The sequence below is a fragment of the Genypterus blacodes genome, unplaced genomic scaffold, assembly GCF_046128005.1.
Source record: "Genypterus blacodes isolate CSIRO-AG114 ecotype Tasmania unplaced genomic scaffold, CSIRO-AGI_Gbla_v1 ptg000073l_1, whole genome shotgun sequence".
Classification (NCBI taxonomy): domain Eukaryota; kingdom Metazoa; phylum Chordata; class Actinopteri; order Ophidiiformes; family Ophidiidae; genus Genypterus; species Genypterus blacodes.
Genome location: NW_027466883.1, coordinates 5,440,001 through 5,461,247, shown reverse-complemented (window position 1 = coordinate 5,461,247; position 21,247 = coordinate 5,440,001). Strand labels below are relative to the sequence as shown.

The window sequence follows — 21,247 nt, the reverse complement described above, 5'->3', positions numbered from 1 at the left end:
AGTTGAGGGTGTCGGGGAACAAAGGCTGCTTGATGCAAAGGGCCAAAGTGACTTGCCATAACATAACAGATCCAAAAGTTACCAAAACAACCACCAAACATGAAACACCACACACACACACAGGATGAAGTGTAATAAAAGAGGACTATTGTTATAAGTTTGTTGCATTGTTTGCATGCAATACATTTTATACTTCCAGCCCCTTTAGAAACACTTTCTGGATTGAGAAAAAACATTTTATTTCCTCAAAAGCAGACTCCATAGATTTCCAGTCATGCCTCTTCACCACCAGGGGGCGCTTCAGTCGTCTCTGATGGTAAACAAGCCGTAGTCTGAGATCTGCTGATGTGGTTTACACTTGGTTCACTTTCAAATTACTTCAAAAACGACGGTGTTAATTTAAATATAGATCATAAAATAAAGCCAATGATTAATTTATTTTATAATTGCGATGTAATTAATGAGCATAAGTGGAATGTAGAGCAATGGTGGAAACAAATGAGTCCTGCCAGATGTGAGAATCAGACGTAGCTACAGGGCAATATCATCCATAATATAATTAATTATACGTCGTATTTTTGGTATTTATTAATTACAAGATGAAAGCCACTTAATTGATGTTCAGTTGGATTGGGATTCTAAGAAAAAAAACAAACCTTTAGTTCAGACAAGAAAATTGAAGAAATCCCTGAACAAATTTCCTTCACGAAGAAATCTGACACATTTATTTCGTGTTATTTATATTTATTTATCGTATACATACATTATGTACAATACAGTGTTCTTGGACGTTTAATAAAGCCAAGTGTCAGTGCAGGACAACCTTTAAGAGACCTACTGTACTATACTCTACTGCAACACTTAGCCATAAATGCAACAATCCAACAGGATCCCCATCAGAACACACAGGCTGTGCTGAGAGAGAGTGATCATGTTTACAGTTGACAAACGGGAGAGAAACGTGTAATGGAAAATTGCTAGCTTGCATATATTTCATGACCTTTCAGACTATGACCTCATCTCTGCTGTGAACATCCTGTCGTTGCACAGACAAACCGTTCAACTTTGTTTCAGCCTGTCAGCTTTTCTTTTGTGAACCTATAGTGGTCCTTTTTTTTGCAAAAGCTTAATAAATCTCCAAAGACGAGTTTGGTCTTAATGCTCTTTATTTATCGGCTTTCCGTCACAAAAGCAGCCTTTAATGTCTTCTCGGTGCCATCGCAGGCCTGGAGCTTTGAGCGTTCATGTCATCAAAACACGGCCTGCTTACATCCACGACCGTCGTCAGTATTTTCTTGCCTCGTATGTGCCGTTAATCAATATCAGCGATTCTTTTAAAGTGAGATGAGCCCTAATAGAAAAATGTAGCCCTGTGTTGAATTCTCTTGTCTTCCATTTTGTCATTACACCCCCACAGCTCTTTGATGCCTCTGCTGGGCTTTGCTCCTTCTCTCCAGATACGACAGCAGAGTACCGAGCGTCTCTCTGCTCTGGCGTAGGATTCTGTAATCGTACTGCAGAGGTAATATCAGAACATCGCACACACGACCTTTGACTCCTGTTCTTATCTCTTATTGTGTTTGCTGTTTGTTCTATTCCATTTCTGACATCAGAGATAGTGTCGGTGAATAATGAAACACACACACACACACACACACATACACACACACACGCTGGCACGCTGATGTGAAAAGAGAATCTAAATCATACGCAGGAGGAAAGTCACTGAACTGAAACAGTGACGCCTCCCTGCTGTGAGTAAAGAAAAGAAAGAAGAAGAAGAAGAACAACACCGGCTCTGTGGATTAGATCAGACCCGGTGGTACAGTGATCTGCAGTCTCCTTACAAACTCGGGTCAAACGGGTCCGTGGGGTCCCTCCTCTTCCTCTGGGCTGAGAGCAAGTGAGGAAGGTACAAAGGTCCTGACCTGCGACAACAACAGCAGCATCGCCTGTTCCTGGTCCAGACCGAGGTTCCTACTGAGGGCGACTTCCTCACTGGTATCACAGAACCAGCTTGCGGATTCACTTCTCCTCCTCTGACCTCTCTCTCTCTCATTCTCTCTCTCTCTCTCTCTCTCTCTCTCTCTCTCTCTCTCTCTCTCTCTTTCTCTCTCAGATGATTTCCAGGACGTCGCAGGGCACGTAGCCTCTCTTCTTTCCGCTGGCCACTCTGATGAAGCCGCTTCGCTCGCCCTCGCTGCTCACACAGATCTGACGGCAAAGGGGGACGATATTTGAAAGAGTATTATTATATTGAATCAGTAATAGCAGGAAAACAAGATTAATACAGGCCTCCTAACACAAAATTCATCCATCAATATGTCATCAAATGTCAGTATTGCTTAGTGTAATCATGATCATTATACTTTTGTGGAGTTTGTCTCATCCCTCTGCTAATGTTATCCATTAACCCCTCGTAATTGACCGGAACAAAATGTCTTGTTCTTAGTTCTCAGCTACATCCTCCCCTGGGTCGTATGCGACTGGAAAATAGGCAGCGGGTCACGGACTCATCTTGTGTTTGGTGGTTTCATCTCCACCGGGGGTTTGCTGGCGTTTTAATCTCTTCTGAGTCCCAAAGAAGCCCTGAAAGGCATTGTGGGAAAAAGGGGGCCGACCTCAGTGAAGCCATTATGCCAAAATGCTAATGTGGCGGTAATTCCTCCGAGGGGTTCTGTCTAAGTGAGTGAGTGTAAGTGAGGGGAGAGGTTTGGGGAGGTGGGAGGCACCCGGGAGCTGCAGGAGGGTAACAAGATGGATCCAGAGCTGCTGGGTAATGGGACTCTGATGTGTGCAAACAGCTGAGGTGTGATTAGGAATTAGGCCCAGGTGTAATCCGGGCATCTTTATGATCCTGGTCCTGGATCACTGGATCTTCTAATGTTCGGCCCGGCTGAATTAAGCAATCAAAGGGCGATCAATTGACCCGAACCAGCAAACATCTCACTGTTGCCTGCTGGAAGCCGTCAATCACCAAAGTTCAGTGTCAGAAACTATCAAAGTGGACTCATTATTGAATCTTTATGTCATTTCTGGCAGGTTTGGAAGGTTTTCTATTCATAATAGCAAACTCACAACTCCCTCAATTAGTAACATGGATAAATGTAACAATACCAGTTCTCAGTTTGACTCCATCATCCTCATCCTCATCATGCCCATGCGCTCCCACAGTACCTGGCCCTCCTTCAGGGTGATCTGGCCTTGTTCCTTGCAGCCGATGAACGTTCTGTTGCACCTGAACACCTGATCGCCAACTCGCACCAGGTGAGCGAAGGATGCCGGGAAAAACCCGATCCTGTCTTCAACAACCCCCTGAGGACAAAAAAACCGAAAGAGGGAGATCCATGAAGTGTGTAACGGGCTGACACATGGGCGGTCTGCATGGTTCCTAAGAGGACGAATCAACCTTAATCATAAGTGAACAGATCTGCTGCGTTCTTATCTCAGGTTCTTGGTTTATCTCCTGACTTGTTTTCATCCTGATGCGTGTTTGTCTACAGCCTGTAGAGAATAACAACACGGCTAAGATGCACGAGTCTCTGCATGAGCTGCCGCCTGTTTATGATCATGTTTTGGCCCTTTTGTCTCCCTCATTAATCCGTCACGCTTTTCTGTCCTTGGCATCCTGTTGTCTCGCTCCGGCTATAATTTACAGCTCGACCGCTTGTAATTTATCAATCTGTGTCTTCCTATGTGGGCATTTGGGCACTCAAATTACCCCGAAACAGCAAAATGGTGAATTTAAATAGGTTTCATACCTACCTTCCACCAGTCGTCATTGGAGTCGTCAGCCAGTAAGATTCTGTCTCCTGCGCTGCAATGAAGACAGAACAGAGTGAAACATCGTAATCATCATCATTATCATTATCTTCTATTCTTTATACTCTCCCACTGGATCTCACCATGTGGGCAACAAACTAAAGCTCTATTTAACTTTATTGTGGTGAAAATAGATCCATTTGTAAAACACTACATTTGTTCTGTGTGTGAATTTGCAGTTTCCATCTCTTATGTGAGCAGAGATGACAAACTTCTCTTCACATTTTCGATGGAATTCTTGCACGTACGTATGTCGCGCCTTCATCCTGTTTGCTGCCTGTAATTCCTCCTTATCCGGGAAATGCTTGAATCATTGTACCCCCGTCGTCTCCTACCCTCTAATTACTAGCATCTGCTCCAAGCCAGTCGCTAAATCTGACCGGTATGAATCTAAAAGGCCGCCACAGTTGAGTGAAAAGCGGTTTTCACGTCGTTTCCGTTTGTTTTCCCGTTTGTTTTCCCGCTTGCGGCTCAGTTGCAACACTGCCTGCCCTTTTGCTGGGAACAATCAACGTGACTCAGAGAACAGCGTTTACAGAAGGTGTGTAAAACATTGCACCCGACTCTACGTAACCGGGTAAGACTCGGAAAACAAAGTTGGTTCTGTCTTGATCTGATTAGAAGAGCAGGAGATGAACCGTACGAGCACCTGCAACTCCTCCAAACGCATAAATATCAAGTAAGTTGTAAAATATTGAGCCAAAGCATTGGAGAAATGAAACAAACTTGGTCTTTTAAACAAAATGCAGCACTCATCATCATTATAATCATCACATAGTCGTAAGTAATCATGTAATCAGAGCAAGAGGCGACAACCACAACCTTTTTCCCACTTAAAAAAGATTCAAATTCATCCTTTTGATTAGGGATTCGTGTTTCCCTGCTGTTCTTCATGCGCCAGCGTTTGATGTCTGTGTGTGAAATATGGACGTGCGTCTCTTTTCTTAAGAGCAGAGATCCGACACAGCGCTCGTCGAACGTCACGCTCTCGTCCTTATGCCATCTGAGGAGCTTTTACGAGAACGAGGAACTACTGGGTGCTGAAGGCCCCGATTCAGAGGCTGCAGCAGCTGAGGGCCCCCGTCCACCAGAGCAGGAGGATAAGATCTCTACCTAACGTTTCATACAACAAATTATTGATCCATTATTTGATATGCACGCATATAAAACACACTTCTGTAGCGTCTGGGAAGAGGCAGACGAAGCTAAACGCCCCGAACAAAGCTCTTCATCTGCAGCGACAGCTTACATCAACACATGCCTGTTCATCTAGGAAGGTATATTAAGTCATGTGTGTGTGTGTGTGTGTGTGTACAAGTGTCTTTTGAGTGTTTAAATAGCTAAAATAAAAGCATGGCAGTGTTGCAGTAAGCAGATTAGATAGTTTAGAGTTTAGTTTTCACAGTTACATATAAAAGAATTTACTCCCTACCTTCATATAATGCATAATGTGTGCTAGAGTTTGAGTTTGGCAATTTGGAGTGTCCGACTCTTTATTTGATTGATTTTCGTCGAGGCTCTGAGGAGAAAAATTAATCAAAACAGCAATTGTGGGCGCGTCAGAGTCGATCAGGGGGCAATAATTCATCTGCAGCGCCTGGACAGGTGCTGCATGGAGTAATGCCAGAGGGCGATGTTTAGATAAAGACTGATTTGTGTGTGTGTGTGTGTATGTGTGTGTGCGTGGAAATACCTCATCTCCAGATCCTGGCTGTCCTGGGGGGTGAAACTGAACAAGGCCACATAGGTGCTGAGTTTGAGGACGTCTTTCTGCAGCAGGCTCTGCTCTGACTAGACAACACACACACACCCACACACACACACACACATGGACACACACCTTAGTTTCTCGAGGAATTCCGGGTATACAAGTTTAAAAGACCACCATGTGATCTTTTCCTAGATGTCGTGTCTTAATATAGTCGATTGATCCTGCAGGAGAAGCCCTCACTTACACTGACAGAGCGGCAAGCTGCTCATGTTCCTTTTGTAATAGGTGGTCAACACACACGGGAGGAGCCGAGATCAAGTGGTCAGATTTGGTGAACGCTCAGAAGGCGCCTGGAGTCTCAAATCTGCCTGAAACTCAATACACAGACAGCGTGTCCTGGTTTGGCGTCTGGGGGAGAAATTGTGGGCATTGTGTTTTAAGACAAACTGATCTGCCCTCTCTGACCGTGCGCGTGCGTGTGTGTGTGTGCGTGTGTGTGTGTGTGGCGCTGTACAGTAATGAAGAGCAGCGTTTCCAGTCTCGGTGGCATTAAGCGTCACCCACGCGGAGCGGCGATGTGAGCTGATGGATGAGCGGAGTTACAGCGAGGCCACAAGGCAAACTGCCCCTGTGGCCTCTGGGTGAAAACAACAACATCAACCAATGGCAATCCATTACAGTTAACTGAGAGAGCGGCTGACCGGCCTTGAGAGCTGCTGTGGGAGGCTGCAAGAGGTAATAAGCATGGAGCAGCCTTTTATTATGCACTAATGTAAGATGGTGACACTCATTTACCTTTACAAGAGCTTCAAAGCTTCCAGTTATGCCCGTAATGTTTTTGTTAGCATGATAAGAATGGTGAGGCATAAATGGATAGAAACTATTGCAGTGGTTTATTCACATTTTTGCCTTAAATTTAGATATAAACGTGGAAGTTGTAGGATATTTTTGTGTCTTATTTGATTTCCCCCCTTATACATCTTTAAAGTTCCCACTCACAATTCTCTGAGACACCTATCAGAGCAGTTTCTAGGAAGCAAACACATTATCAGTGAGCTCACAGGAGGCTTCTGCATATAGGAAGTAAGGAAAAATGGGAGAAAACTGGGAATCCGAGCGGAAAGCATCCCAGCAGGGAGCCACGCTGGTTTATCGCCCAACCATCTCTGGGAATTCTAACACTCAACCTGAGAAGTGTGAGCAGATGGCTGATCCCGCGCGTGTGTGTGCGTGTGTGATCCCATTCGGCGTCTCATCTCAAATTGGAGGGAGCGCTTTCCTCCCCTCATTACCCCGCAGAGCCTCCATCTGTCCGTCCGCCAGCCGGAGCTAATGGACCCGTGTGCAGACAGACAAACAGCCGGCTGCCAGCTGTGCTCGGTCCAGCCCGATAACGCCGCACTGCCAGTCTGACCGGACTCCACTGCAGGAGAGAGGCGTGCGTGTGTGTTTGTGCATGTGCGTATGTGTGTGTGCCTGTGTGTTTCCTTCTACGGTTATTCTTTCATTTTTTTCTGTTTATCCAAGTATCTATGGTCTTTTTCCATTGTTGACAACCAGCATAAACACATTATACAAAAAAGTAAACAGCAAAGATGGCCACATGGCGAAAAGGCACAAAGAGCAGTGGTGTGTGTGTGGGGTAAACACGGTGCCTCTCCCACCAAATCCCACCAGGGAAGTAAGAACGATAAAAAAAAGAGAAGGAACAGAGCTTGCATGAAATATTTAGTGCTCCTCTGCAGGGGGTAAGATGAGATAAGGAACAAGAGGCTTTTGTCCTTCAAAAGTGTGAATTTTGCAGCGGCATGTGAAAGGACTACAAACGCAGCAGAGCGACGGATTTAAAACATATGGCTCCTGCCTCGTCTTATCAGTGGAGGCCGCTGTCAGGAGAGGGCATGATTTGTTACAGCGGGAAGAGAAGTTTTTCCCCCTTCGAACCCCTGGGAAACTCAGCGGTGACGATGGAGCCGAGCCAAACGCAGCACGCTGACGGATGCTGATGGATGCTGATGGTGCTCGGACTGGGCCAAAGCGGAGTTTGGTCAGGGGACACAGAGGACTCGGAGGTCTTCCAACAGGAGCAACAAGAGCCGAATAGCTGCTGACCTGTGAAGTTCGACGTTGGGTCTAATTTGGAAAATCGGTTTCTGACAAGGACAATAAACGTTCCAAAATGTCCATTAAGGAAAGGAACCTCACACAGTATATCAGCGCTTTAATGCGTTCTCTAAATCATTAAGAAATACAGCAGGACGTTTTCTTCAGGGCCAAACTCAACCGCAATGTGTCATAATGCTATTTCTTAAATTAAATAGAGGATTTATACCAAAGTTATGTCTCATAATAGCAGCTCTGTGCTAGAGGCTCTGCTATTTTCTGCCGATTCTCATTACAAATGTATTCTCATAACATTTTGGACTTTTTTCCTCAATATATTATAACTTTACTCTGCTAAATTCTTCTCGGGAACTTGAGATCTTTTTTTATTATTCCAACACTGGTCCAAGTGCTCTTTGTAATTCATAATTCATATCAATTGCTTCGCTTTGCTGTGTAAGGTGCTTGAACATGCACACACACACACACACACACACGCATTACACCTGTTCGCTGAGTTTGCAGTCTTTAAGTGTCTGTGTTTCTCACCAGGGAGTCGTCTGGTTTCCTCTCCGGCCGGTGGTAAAGCTCCGTCCCGTTCTCCAGGACTGCAAAAACTAAAAAACAAAACAATCACGTCACGACATCGACGACCATAAAAAGCCTTATGTACGCAATGTGACCACACAACACACACACTTAAGTCTCCTGATGACTGTCTTTATCTTGTGAGTGGTTAAAGCTCAACATTGAGACTGGACTGGTGTCACCTAACCCATCCGGATTCAATCACAAGTTACTCTCAATATCCAAAGTCCGCAGTTGATGCCAGAATGACATCATCCTTCTCTCCAAACTATCAAGGGAAATACAGACAACTAACGATAGAGGTGAGATATTTGCCACTTTGGGGGAAGCTTGAACAGGTGGAAAGCTGATTGATTAATGTGCCTCTGCAACAGTCAGTGCACTCCACAGGACGTCGACATGACATTTGGATTAAAGCGAGGCAGTGGCTCAGTGGGTAGTGCTTCCCCTTTGGAACCGGAGGGTCGCCGGTTCGTGCCCCTGTCGAGGTGCCCCTGAGCAAGGCACCGAAACCTTAATTGCTCCCCCCTCTGCGAAGGGTGGAAATGTAATGTAAGTCGCTTTGGATAAAAGCGTCTGCCAAATGATCATAATAATAATATAAAGCACACTCATGAATATGTGTGTCTTCCTTCGACAAGCCCTGACAGCAAACTAATTTGTTCTTTTGGTAAATCAGTAATCAGTATTTTCTGGAGGATCTAAGTTCCAATCTTCAGCTCTACGCTTCCATTAACACCCATGCTGTTACACCGACATTGTGAATGTTGTAAAAGGGTCGAAGGGCGGAAACACAGCGAGAAAAGTGTGAATCCTGCCTGGTGGAAAAACAGGATCTTTATTTCCTGGAAATGCCGCAACTGTCCCGTGCCTCTTTTGTAAGACCTGTTTTTTTTTCTTCTTTCCCTCTATCGCTCCGTGGCTTTACTCCAGTTGCACACACTGTGCTGAGAAGGATACTCACCGTCATCGCTGTGTTTTCTCGACAGCTCCTGCCTACTGCTGTGAGCCACCGTTTCCTCTGGAACCTGGTCCAAGTCGCTGGTCTGCGCAAAAAAAACACAAGGACGAGAGTGAGAAGGGAAGTGTGATTCCTCCCTCGCCGCGATTGCGAGGCGTCTGGCATGGCGTTAGTGAAGACTGAATGTGTCTGTTGTGCGACCTGGATGAAGATCAGACCACAACCAACGATGAGTACTGGGGCAAGAAATTCAAGACATCTAGACATTCCCCAAATACCAAAAGTGGGAGGAAGGAAGATAGATAGATAGATAGATAGATAGATAGATAGATAGATAGATAGATAGATAGATAGATAGATAGATACTGTCGAGTGGTAAACAAGCTGTTTAAAGCCCTGCATTTGGAAACTATTATCATAACCCCTGTAGAGATCACATTGTCTTTATAATCCTCCACTGACACACAAGCACACACACCCATTTGCTCACAGCTGCACAGGACAGCGAAGGGCCCGGAGCCCAGCAGCTTTCGCGTGTCATCATCCGGCGGCACGCGTCCAAGCAGCAGATAGCGCACAGCTTACAGTGAAAGTGATAAGCTGTGAAAAACAGGACAGGAAGGAGGCTGGAGAGTGTCGCCCGGCTCCCCCAATCAGCCCGGTCCATCTTAAGAGCGGTAACATGAGCGGTCTGCGGCCGACGTCTCCTTTCATCACTGCCTGGACCGAACTGCCTTTATTGGTAGTGTTTACAGCTCAGAAGTATCTATTTAGACCATCAACTATGTCTGCTGCAGTGGGACAAAGCAGCATCATACCTGAGCTACAACACGCTGGTCCGTCTGGGTGGACGTCTGTTATGCTTTCATGGTAATTCATAACAAAAGTTGTAGCTTTTTTGTCAGCATGGGAAAGTATTTTTTTTTTATCTATTAGTTGAATTTAATTGTACATGTAAGATGAAGGAGCCTGGTGTGTCAGGTTGCTCTCTTTGAAGATGCTTGGACTTGATTGGACTAATTGCTCACAGCTGCGACGGCATGTGCGTGTGTGTGCGTGTGTGTGTGTGTGAGCCTCTCCTGCTACTGAGAGAAGGAAGTAGATTAATAGATGTCTAACTTATGAGCACAGGACGCCACCGCCGCTGCTGTCCTTACTGAGTTTCCATGAGGCGACTCGGAGCCACTCGCCCTCTTGGCCTTCTGTGCCAGCGACGTCCCAAACCTCAGAGCCTCATACACTGGGTCCACCTTATTACCACAGGCTGCAGAAAAGAGAAATAGAAGACAAATAAAAGCTACAGCAGCAACTGCCCCCCTTCGACGAATAACCAAACTGTGTTTTGTAATATGAGAAACGTTTCTAATAAAGCCACTTAAATGTAAAAGTTGGACCCAAAATGCCCAATACCCATTCCGCGAGGAGGTTTTTACGGTGCTCACCTATGGGCATGACTTCTTTAATGCAGCCGTACTGTTCCTGGATCAGCAGCGGGGAGCTGTAGTAGCGGCGAAAGCCTTTGGGCTGCGGAGGAAGAGCGAGAGAGTGAGAGATGGAGAGAAAAAGAGAGGGAGGGAAAAAGAGAGGAGAGACAGACAGAAAGAGCGCCAACAGACAGTAGATGTGAGTCAATGCGAGTCACCCTGACACCATAACTGCTGCCAGGCCTTCAAACTGTGTTAAAGCTCCGCCACAACGCACACGGGACAACTAATATGTCTTTACCGAGCACAACCGTGTCAGATGATGAGATGATGGATCAATACTCACAAAATGTTGATGACCACAGTTTAGATTCTCCTAATTGATAGGAGTAAATAATGACATAGCTGTGAACACTACACCGCCTTCAAAGATTGATCACATCTGAATCCTTCACCTGCCCGTAGTTAAAGTCTCCCATATCGATCAATACTTTCTCATCAGTCTTATACACAGACTGATTGGAATTCCTCCCCGCCGCCCGCAGAGATCACATGATTAATGTACGTGGTGCCTGTGAAGTATGTAAAGCTCTGTGCTCTCCCTTCTTGCATTCTCTCTCTCTCTGTGTTTCTGATACCTGGGAGAAGTCTTAGGTCAACATTCACACGCCGCTCGGACGCTCGGTGATGCGGCGCTGCGGTATTTGTCACTTGATAAACTCCAGATTGATGTCCCCTCATTTACAAGAAGCTCATCTGCATATTGGATCTCACTCAGAGGACTGTCATCACTCTGCTTATGTGGGCCAATTCTGCAGCGGCCCTGATTAATGCTTCAGTGCTCGCGATGAGACGAGCGACTCTTAAAGCTGCTGACAGGGAAACTGACACATGTCATACTGCTGGGGTCAAACTCAGTAAAGGGAAAGGTCAAAGCTGATTAGGTTGTTGAGGATCCATCTGGTTCATTTGGCTACATACTTTCAGTACGTACAACATCACACTGCTTTTTTTGGAGGTTTTACCAGTTTCACTCAGGCTCAAACTTGTAAATGGAGATCAGTGAGATTAAGTTTCACTGCCTCGAATTCACTGTTTCCATCAATATTGTTTCCCTGATTGATTATCTGACATTATTGATCCTGCCTAATGGGTTTGTGTGAGACTGATCGCAGTCGTCCAAACAGAATCTCTGTGACTTGCGGCTCGATCGACTCACTTTAACCCAAAAATCGAACCGAGAAATGCACTAGTTTTCAGCAGACTCATGTTTTGGTGAAGCTCGTAATAGTGATGAAGAGTCCGGAGTCCAGCTCAAAACAGAAAAAGCAAGTCTGGACAAGTTCAAGTGTCCATGTTTAGAGTGACCCGTATTTAGAGCGTAACTCCACTGGGGAAACGTCCCTTTTTACTCTTGACCCCTCGACCTCATTTTCCACTCCTGAGAGCCGATCATATCTTTACGCCTCATCCCTCAGGCATTCCATGGAAAGAAGGGGAAAAGTGCTGTCGTTATCACTGTACTGCATCGATTTCTTTTATTACAATCCAGAGATCGTCTAGATTTCCTTAGATCACCCGGACAAAACCTCTCTCTCTCTCTTCTGTGTGTGTGTGTGTGTGTGTGACCGACTAAACGCTCCTGATTCAGACTTGACTGCCAGTTTTCTAGACGTCTATGGAAGACGGGGAAGTGATGAGAGCTGCTTGGCAGGAGCTTTCAACAGTGCCACCAAAACACTCAGCGGGCCAAGTCACTTCAGCTAAACGCTCTCATTCTAATTCAGGTCCACAAGCGACAATTATGGTTATGATGATGATTGTGACTCACATTCTAGACCCCAATCTTTATAATCAATCCCTCGGTGATGACAACAGGACCTCATTGTACGTGAAGGCGGATAACTAGGGGGACTAATGTCTCCGTGTCCGGTTGTTATTACCGGGTAAAGGAGATGTTTGGGATTTGGCATTTCCTAACACTTGTCTTGATTGTAGTCCTGTGAGTTGTAAAGTAATAACCCAGAAAATCTGAGTCATTCAAAACAAAGCCACTTGCCACAGTTTTGCCCTTGCTCCTGTGCGTGTATGTGTGTGTGTATGTGTGTGTGTGTTTGGAGAAGCCATTCACGTGAATTGACAGTTAAAAATGTGGACACGTTCACTGAAATAACTCAAATTTCAGCCAAATTCACCTTTGACCTCAGCTTCTCACTTATCTGCTGCCTCAAGCAACGTATAGATTTTGCTTAACAACTATTAGCAGATTGATATTATAGACTTGGATGGTTATTTACTCCTCGCTCCCCCTTTTGTATGATTACTTCTAGGTGAAACCTGAATGGACACCAGCTTTGTTTTGAACTTAATCAGTTTGTTTTTATGTTCTCCAGCAGGGATTTAAGAGCTTTCATGTGCCAAAACAATATTTCCCCTAATCATTCAGTTCAAAATCCTGAGCCTTAAAGTGTCTTTCTGGCTTGGCTTTCTATTCTAACTCTTAAATACTGATACCTTCATCACAAACTACTGGAGAGTCAAGGGTCAATGCTTGTGTTCGAAGATGACTTTCCTCTTAAATAACACAGGATGAGGATATAACCCTGATATTAGTGAATTTCAGCAGATTTCATTATGAATATAATTAATCTCAATAGAATAAACCCTGGGGGAGAGAGAGAGATGCTGAGGGAGAGAGACAAACATGCACACAGGCGAAGAGGAGGTCAATGTTTTGTAAACGTAGCGCTGAATTATTCTTATCTAACACCACGAGACGGACAGGGAGAGAGAGAGAGCGAACAAGCGAGCGATGATATAACGATGATGAGGATGATGACGAGGATGGTGGTCAGATGTACCAGCACACTCACACATAGAGTGTGATTTCTGAATAAGCACATTCTGGTGGAAAACATTCAGACAGCCAACTCTGATATGTCCGTTTGGTGAGCTTTCATAATGACATCAGTAATCAGATTCCCTGCTAAGCTCAAAAACTCCCCGCTGTCCATATTTTGGTCTTATTTTCTCACTGTATCGCAAAGACTATTTGCAGTTACTCTCTTACCAGTTTGCCCATGCAACGCTGCTGCCCGACTCCGTTCTCACATTTGTGGTGGAGGCTCATCTTGCAGGCTTTGCAGCGCAGGCCGTGCTTCGCCGTGTTGCCCGCCAGGAACACCACATGCTTGGCCGTGGTACCTGATGCACAGAAAACAGGACAAAACGAGCAACAACAAAAAAAGAGCAAAGAATTCTAAGCAAAACTGACAAGAAATGGAAAATATCGACCAGATTGCCATCATGACATTGTTCCTTAAGGGTGTGATATTCCTTCCTAACCGGAGTTTCGTGGTGCCTGGAGCGTTTCCCAGGATACACTGGGTGGAACCTATAAGACATGTGGAATATATTTACCAGTGACATGACTTAGCACAATTAGTACTTAACATGTGCACGTCTGCGCAATTCTTTTTAAAGTTTAATACCTTTATCCGCATAAACAGAGGAGTCCAAAGTCTAAATAATAACTTTAAGTTGACAAATGACGCTTGAACGGTTCAGATTGTCCAATTAACTGAGCAGAACTATGGAGATCATGAACCTAACAGTCCTCGGATGCTCTCTGTGTTGGCTGCATCTCATCACACTCTGATTAAATCTGCTGGGAAGGAAGTTTAGCTTCACTTTCCACCACGTGAACCGACAAGTGCAGCTTGTATGTACGTGATTTACAGTCGCTGGAATATGTGAAGATTCCTCTGCTTTTATTTGTGAACCAAAATTACGCAACACTGCAAACGACAGCGTTCGGTGTGCATGTGTGTGTGTGAATGTGTGAATGAGTAAAAAAAAAAGACATGAATATACAGTGAGAAAATGGTGAGAAGTGGAGAAGAAGAGGAAGAGGAAGAAGCGGCGAGATGAGCAAACAGAAAATGTGGATCGGGGGGGGGGGGGGGGTTGAGATGTGAGACTGTGAGGTTCTGGCAGAGAATGAAGCTTGCATGGCGACAATACCATTACTGTGTGTCACTGCAACCCACTGAGCTGTGTGTCTGTGTGTGTGTGTGTGTGTGTGAGAATGAGCGACAACTAAAGTGCAGAGCATTTGGATGATCTGGGACATCCTGTTTAGTGATTCACACACCAAACTCTAACCTGATCATGGCAACAAACAAACAAACCAATACATGCGGGTGAAACCACGGTGACAAACACGCAACCGACGTCTGTTACCGTCTCACATTAGCAAAGGAGGACGATGTTACCCGGGCGACGGCGCTGCCATTAGTTGCAGTCTGGCAGAGATGCCCGCTTCTTATTGATTAATCAATAAGCACGTGCTTGCTGCTGCTCTGGTCCAGACTGTGTGGGTGTGTGAGTGAATGTCTGTGTGTGGGTGTGTGAAAGAGGAGACATGCAGCACAGAGGCTCCATTGATCATGTGGAGGAATTTTTCCTAACTCAACAAACCTTTTAAGTTTTACGCTGACCGATTGTTTTGTTGTTGTCGCTATCCAGTAATGATCCTTTCTTATTGGTCATTAGACTCAAGTGACGCCCGTTTGTGATCACGTAGAGATTTTGGCAGTCAACCACAAGTTCCAAGGGCTTTACGCTCATAAAATCCCTTTCCAATGGAAGAGATTGCGCATGGCTGCCAACTTGTTTGTCCGTTATTATTCACCGCGGATGACCAGAAAACAAAGGCGAAGACGGGCCATGCTTGAGTCCATATGGCCGCATCATGGAAGGCGATGGGTGAGACGAGGAAGCGGTCAGCGGGGTCACCGAACAAGAAGGCCGCAAACATGAGATGCAGGTACTTAAACAACAAATCCAAAGAAGTGGGGGGGATAGTCTTTGCTTTGCCTCACGTGTGGTAACGTGAGCTCCGTGTCACGACTATCTGGAGCTTGGAGGAACTTGAAACTGTAGGAACGTGCGTAAAACTGGATCTGTATTCTCCATTTAAAAGCTTGTGTCTTACTAGAGCTGGAGGAGTTTGTTTTGCTGTGATGGAAACCGAGCGAAACGCGATCCTGGGACGGATTCACAGATCAAAATCGGCGACCGCAAGCTGCGAAAACCTGCACGCATTCAGGTCAAGAGCAATCAGGTCAAGGGGAGATTTATTCAAAAGAGCACTTCAGGTTGATTTCTTCTTTCTGTAACATAACCGCAGACGGCTGTCCAGCTGCTTTTGATTTGTTAGTTCGATCTGACTCATTCCAATAACACACAGGGGGACTAATGAGATGCTGCGAACCACCGTTTGAACAAGAATCGCATGTTGCCCTCCTCCTTTGCTAAATGTGTGTGTGTGTTTCTATATGTGTGTGTGTGTGTCTGTTTGTGTGTTTGTGTGTGTGTGGGTCCCTCTTGGCTCCGGGCCGCACGTGTTGCAGCTGTGGGGGGATTTGAGTGACAGCATTTCTCCCTCTGGCATTTCTTGGCCACTGTGCCTTTAAAGTCCATTCTTCATTTACACTCCAGTAAAAGACCGGACTCCTGCCAAAATTTCCATAACTTCCCTAACATCTTGCCTCTCGTTTATTTCCCACACATTCTCCCTCTCTCCCTCCCTCTCTCCGTCTCTAGCTCCCTCTCTCCGTCTCTAGCTCCCTCTCTCTCTCTCTCGCATACTTTCTCAGTTTCTCCCTCCCACTTTCCTACTGCCTCTCCTCCTGCTGCATCACTCTCTATACACAGCAGTTACACATCGGTCCATTAAGCTCCTGATTTCCTGGGCATAGAACCTTCATCAAAACAAAGACTCTTCCTCCTCCTCCTCCTCTCCATCTCCAAAACGCTGACCCGCACAGCTCGTCCCTTATAATATCCACCTTTAGGGAGCTAGTTACCTAATAACCCCATTTGGAAAATAAAATTAACAAAACCTACAACACCTTTATCTGTAATAGAGTAAACTGGAAAAGATACTGGTGGAAAAACAAACAGATTATTTCAGTAAGATAGGCGTCTTAATCTTTTGAGAAAGAGTCTAAAATATTGACATGGTCACACAGCATGTTGATTATAACACTGAAAAGGAAAATGGAATAAAAACAAATGGAAGTGTGACATGACAGCTCATATTATGTGTGTGTGTGTGTGTGTGTGTGTGTGTGTGTGTGTGTGCAAGTGTGCAAGTGTTCAAGTGTATGCATGTCTGTGTGGTGTAGGTAGGAAGCAATTCAAACTTGTACTTAATATCACAAACCTCCCCTGAAGTACTCTTAACAAACACTCCTAAACTTGTGTGTGTGTGTGTGTGTGTGTGTGTGTGTGTGTGTGTGTGTATGTGTCAAATTCAGATTACTTTGCCAGTGATGATGATGATGATGATTTGTGGCCTTTTAAATGATCTCATTTGAAATGATGAATCCTTGAATATCAATGAATACAGACTGAATCCTATTCTGTCCAGTCCTCATAAATCTCTCATCTCAGCCTTTCAGTCTTTCAGCCCTTTGTAAGCTCATTCCTTACATCATGTATTTTCTCTGACGGTCCCTGCACTGTTGCTCATATTTCAAGCTGTGTCACCCATAAATAACTCCCCCGTTCTGTAATGCAGACATTAAGTTAATAAGCCGACGCACAGCCGGAGGATTCTTCTGTGGCGGCGTGGATTCATTCACCGTGACCCAGGCGGAAAGGACACTTAGTTGCTTTTTACGAACAAAACCGCCGCACAGCCAATTAGAAAACACGTGGGCTGAAGAGGATAAAAGCCGGAGTAACCTTGACTTAACCACGGCAGAATGTGGCTGAAGGTCTGACTGCTTTTCTTACTTTTTAGCTTTTCGGAAATTTCTGAAAAGATCACAGCGGCTGTTCCCCTCAAATGAAACTTGACTCTTTCCTCTAAAAAGACAACATCAGCTGAAATGCTTTTCACTGAATTTTGATGTACGCTGCCTTGACATGGCATTAAAATAATTAACAGATTCATTATCGGCATTATTGACCATGAGCTGTTTCTTTCGGCGATAAAGAATGTTTATGTTCAAACAGCAAATGACACATTAAACGTTTAGCCGCTATGGCAGCCATGACTTATAACCCTCCGTCCATTTGTTGAGCTTTATAGCGCAATAAAACTGGCGACGCTGATATCAAACTGCCAAAATGGCTTAGATTTGTGATTCATATCTCCTTAAAGATGATTCTAAACCCGGAAAAAGGGGAAAACTTTGTGATGAAACGACAGAAAAGAGGAAGGAAAAGCTGTTTCACCTCATTTACTACATATATTTGTTGTTATATTTAGTGACTAGAATACTATTTAAAGTAGAATTTCAGCTCTCCTGTTGATCTCATACAGTTCAGGCCTAAATCAAGATATGATTTGGTGCTATTGGTGAATATGTAGCTGAATAAACATATGAGGTCGACGTGGCTCGATATCTGATTTGTATTGACCTTTCATATTTCCTTACACTGTCTTGATTTATTTCCTCTGCTAACAAACGTGTCATCAGTGGGGGTTTGAGCAGATGGTGCCGCCAAACCCTGGTCATTATCGCGCTGCACGCACGGGCCTCCGTATAAAAAGACTCGGCTCAGATCACAAAGCGCGAGGAGGGGGGCGAGCGGGAACATCTGCTGAGGGGGAGGACAGGTAGCCCAGCTGGCATGGCTGCTGGTCCACACACACGCGCTCTGACCCCAGAGGACAGACAGAGCGACCCGGAGCCGCCCAGCCTGACTGTCTCTCTGTCTGTGTCTTCATCTAAGTGGTTTGTGTTTCGTGTGGAAAAACAGGCGAGAGGTTTAAGAGACTGTAACCCCTATCGCTGTGTAATTATTATGCATTTTGATGGCACCAAAGGTTTTTAGTTAGACCGCCATCATGTTATGTTGCTAATTTAGTATCACTTAATGAGGATCTTATTATATGAAGGTTAGAGTCAATGCTGCAAATGCAAAAGTTAAATTGAGAGATGAACATTTTTCAGTTACTTTGTGCCGGGAAACCATTGGGACTTTTACCTTCACTTCTATCAGGTGTGTGTGTGTGTGTGTGTGTGTGTGTGTGTGTGTGTGTGTGTGTGTGTGTGTGTGTGTGTGTGTGTGTGTACATATTGATAACTGACAGGATTCTGCACTAGGGGTTTAACTAAAAAGTCAGATTACATCACGTTTATCACTTTGTGCTCCTCTAACGTGAATGTGAAACCTCCTGAAAGTGCATGTTCACTTGTGATATTCAAAGATGTCCAATAAACTGCTTCTCTTGTGTGGCACATTATTCCGCTTACAGGCACGAAGGAGGAGGGGGGGTGTAAGAACCGTACCTACGATCATGTGGTTGCAGACGTCACAGAAGGTGGGCTTCTTGAAGATGTGCTCCATGAAGCAGTGACCCGCCGAGTCCACCTGCAGCGGGTTGCGCGGTTGGCCGCGTGATGTGGGCGGAGGGGCGCACGGGATGGCCGGAGGGACGGGCGGGATGGGGAGGTTGGCGGAGTGCGGCGGGGCCATGCCGATGGTGCACAGGTGGCCTGTGCTGCTGCTCACGTCGGAGAGCAGCTCCGTCTTGTTGTCATTGCTGTTCCGGAAGAAGTTGTCGGCGCTCTTGCTGCGGATGCTTTTGGTCTTGAAGGACAAGGAGCGCTTGAGTCTCTGCAGCTGAGAGAAGAGAAGAAGATAAAGAGTGGGGAAAATTCAAAGCAGTGAGTTCTGTGAGGCGAGTCTTCCACAATCTGATAACCTCATTGAATCCCCAGCCAAACGTCCAAAGGTCGCTGACTTCCTCCTCATTTCCTCTGATTCCGCCTGATGCTGCTTCACAGTGGTGGGCGATAATAAAAACGCCATTTCTCGGGGGCAAACCTATCATTGTTCAGTGGGAACCCTCTGAGGCTCCCCACCTGGAGGATAATTCGATTTTCCAGGTTGGAGCGATGCAGCGCATCAACACTATTTCTCACACGCTGGGTTGCCATTTCTGGCCTCAGCCTCTATCAATCTCATTAGGCCTCGATTACAATAACACCGTTCAGGAAGCTGCTTCCTCGCATCCACTCTCACCGTGTGCTCTTCCACCTCACACACCTCGGCTCAAATACGCATTAAGAATCCTCTGTATCCGGCTCTGGAAGGTCTCTGGCCGCCTGTATGTGATTGAAGAAACAGATTGTAATGTTTTTAAATTATTAATGGGTAAAGGGAGAACTCCTGTTGATCCCCTACATCCTATTACAGCGTGCAGCCTCCCAAGCCACAGAACTGAAGGTACCTGGAGGATTTACTGCTTTTTGCTCAAGGTTGATCTGTCCTATTCTAAGTTAATAGATTACGCAGTGTTAACTATGTGCACACCTACACACACACACAGACACACAGACACACACACACACGTGTACAACAGCAACAGTTTACATCAACTGTCTGGCGTCCCTTTTTGTGTTGTATGTAGGGTTAGTTATTCTGAGATACTTTAAGGTGAACAAACTGACATATGTATCTTGCTTGATGTTGGTGTTGCAAATAGCAAAGATGCATGTGGGTCATGCGTGCGATGAAGACCAATCAATTCTACAAGTCAATCTGGAAACGATCAATCTGGACCCCTGCTGTCACTCCCACCGATCGCATACTGTACACACACACAGGGCCCCTCTCTCTCTCTCTCTCTCTGACACACATTGCTCACACACACAGAGACACCCGATTCACACTCACACCCAAACAGACATGCAATCTCTCCTGTGATCTTTGTTATTTCTACGTTTGCATAAACACAAAATCACATTTTTGAGTGTTACTTACAAAAGCTATAATGGTAAAAGATACTGAAACTTAACGACTGAGCGATATGATTAGAATGACCGCTAAATAAATCAGACAGCAGTGTGTGTGTGTGTGTGGAGGGGGGGGATATGTGCATGCATCTCACGAGCTCATGCTGCTGCTGATGGCACCAAATGTATCATATGAGCTATGTTCTGCAGTAAAGCAGGGAGGGTTAATGGGAATCAAACAGAGAGGTGCAAAATCAAAACATAAACCTGAGAGAGTTAAGAGATATGATGATGTTTAAAATATATCCAGTCTTGTGTCCTGTGGAAATAAAGGGTGATGATTGATGATGGGTTCCATCTTTCAGTAGGCAAAGCGGTAAAAGTTGTCACATGGGAACAACTTTTATCCTTTATGGACATGCAGGTTTTACTCGTACGATGGGACTGAAATCAGCGGCACGCTACAGTCGACACAGTTGCAGAGCCTCACCTTGCGCTTCTGATGATCAGGCCTCACAGTATTCTTAAAGGAGGAAGGAATAAAGAAAACACAAAAACAGTTTTACTGAGCGTGTATGAGGGATTCGGTCGGCCGTATGTGGAACGCATTCCACTTTAAGCAACTTTCTACTTTCTCCTATCTTCTGCTCATATCTCGAGCGATAGGAGAATGACTCAGTGAACCACCTGTGTTAAAGTCTGAAAGAGGCAAACACGAAGAGGTCATCATCTGACCAGCGATTGATTATCCCAATACACAGGCTTTTTGTCACCGGGGTCAGTGGAGTCTGGCCTGTCCTGGTGTGGCTGTGTATGTGTGTGTGTGTGTGTGTGTGTGTGCAACATGTGACCCATATGCAGTATAGATGGAGCAAAAAGC

General features: G+C 45.2%; 1 protein-coding gene across 3 annotated transcripts in view; it reads right to left on the bottom strand.

Moving 5' to 3' along the window:
* Window positions 1-1,126: 1,126 nt before the first annotated feature.
* stac (SH3 and cysteine rich domain) overlaps window positions 1,127-21,247 on the bottom strand; it is a 21,265-nt gene continuing 1,144 nt past the window's right edge. The window contains exons 2-12 of one of the 3 annotated variants that reach the window (XM_076157754.1): window positions 20,858-20,890; window positions 18,919-19,252; window positions 13,680-13,813; window positions 10,628-10,709; window positions 10,343-10,449; window positions 9,189-9,270; window positions 8,186-8,253; window positions 5,516-5,613; window positions 3,766-3,817; window positions 3,178-3,315; window positions 1,127-2,214 (exon numbers count right to left, since the gene is read on the bottom strand). In XM_076157754.1, the coding sequence (XP_076013869.1) occupies window positions 2,116-2,214; window positions 3,178-3,315; window positions 3,766-3,817; window positions 5,516-5,613; window positions 8,186-8,253; window positions 9,189-9,270; window positions 10,343-10,449; window positions 10,628-10,709; window positions 13,680-13,813; window positions 18,919-19,252; window positions 20,858-20,890 (1,227 nt within the window). In that variant the 3' untranslated portion in view covers window positions 1,127-2,115. Of the gene's footprint in view, window positions 2,215-3,177; window positions 3,316-3,761; window positions 3,818-5,515; window positions 5,614-8,185; window positions 8,254-9,188; window positions 9,271-10,342; window positions 10,450-10,627; window positions 10,710-13,679; window positions 13,814-18,918; window positions 19,253-20,857; window positions 20,891-21,247 lie in introns of those variants that run through there. The other 2 variants (XM_076157755.1, XM_076157756.1) reach the window with 2 other exon arrangements.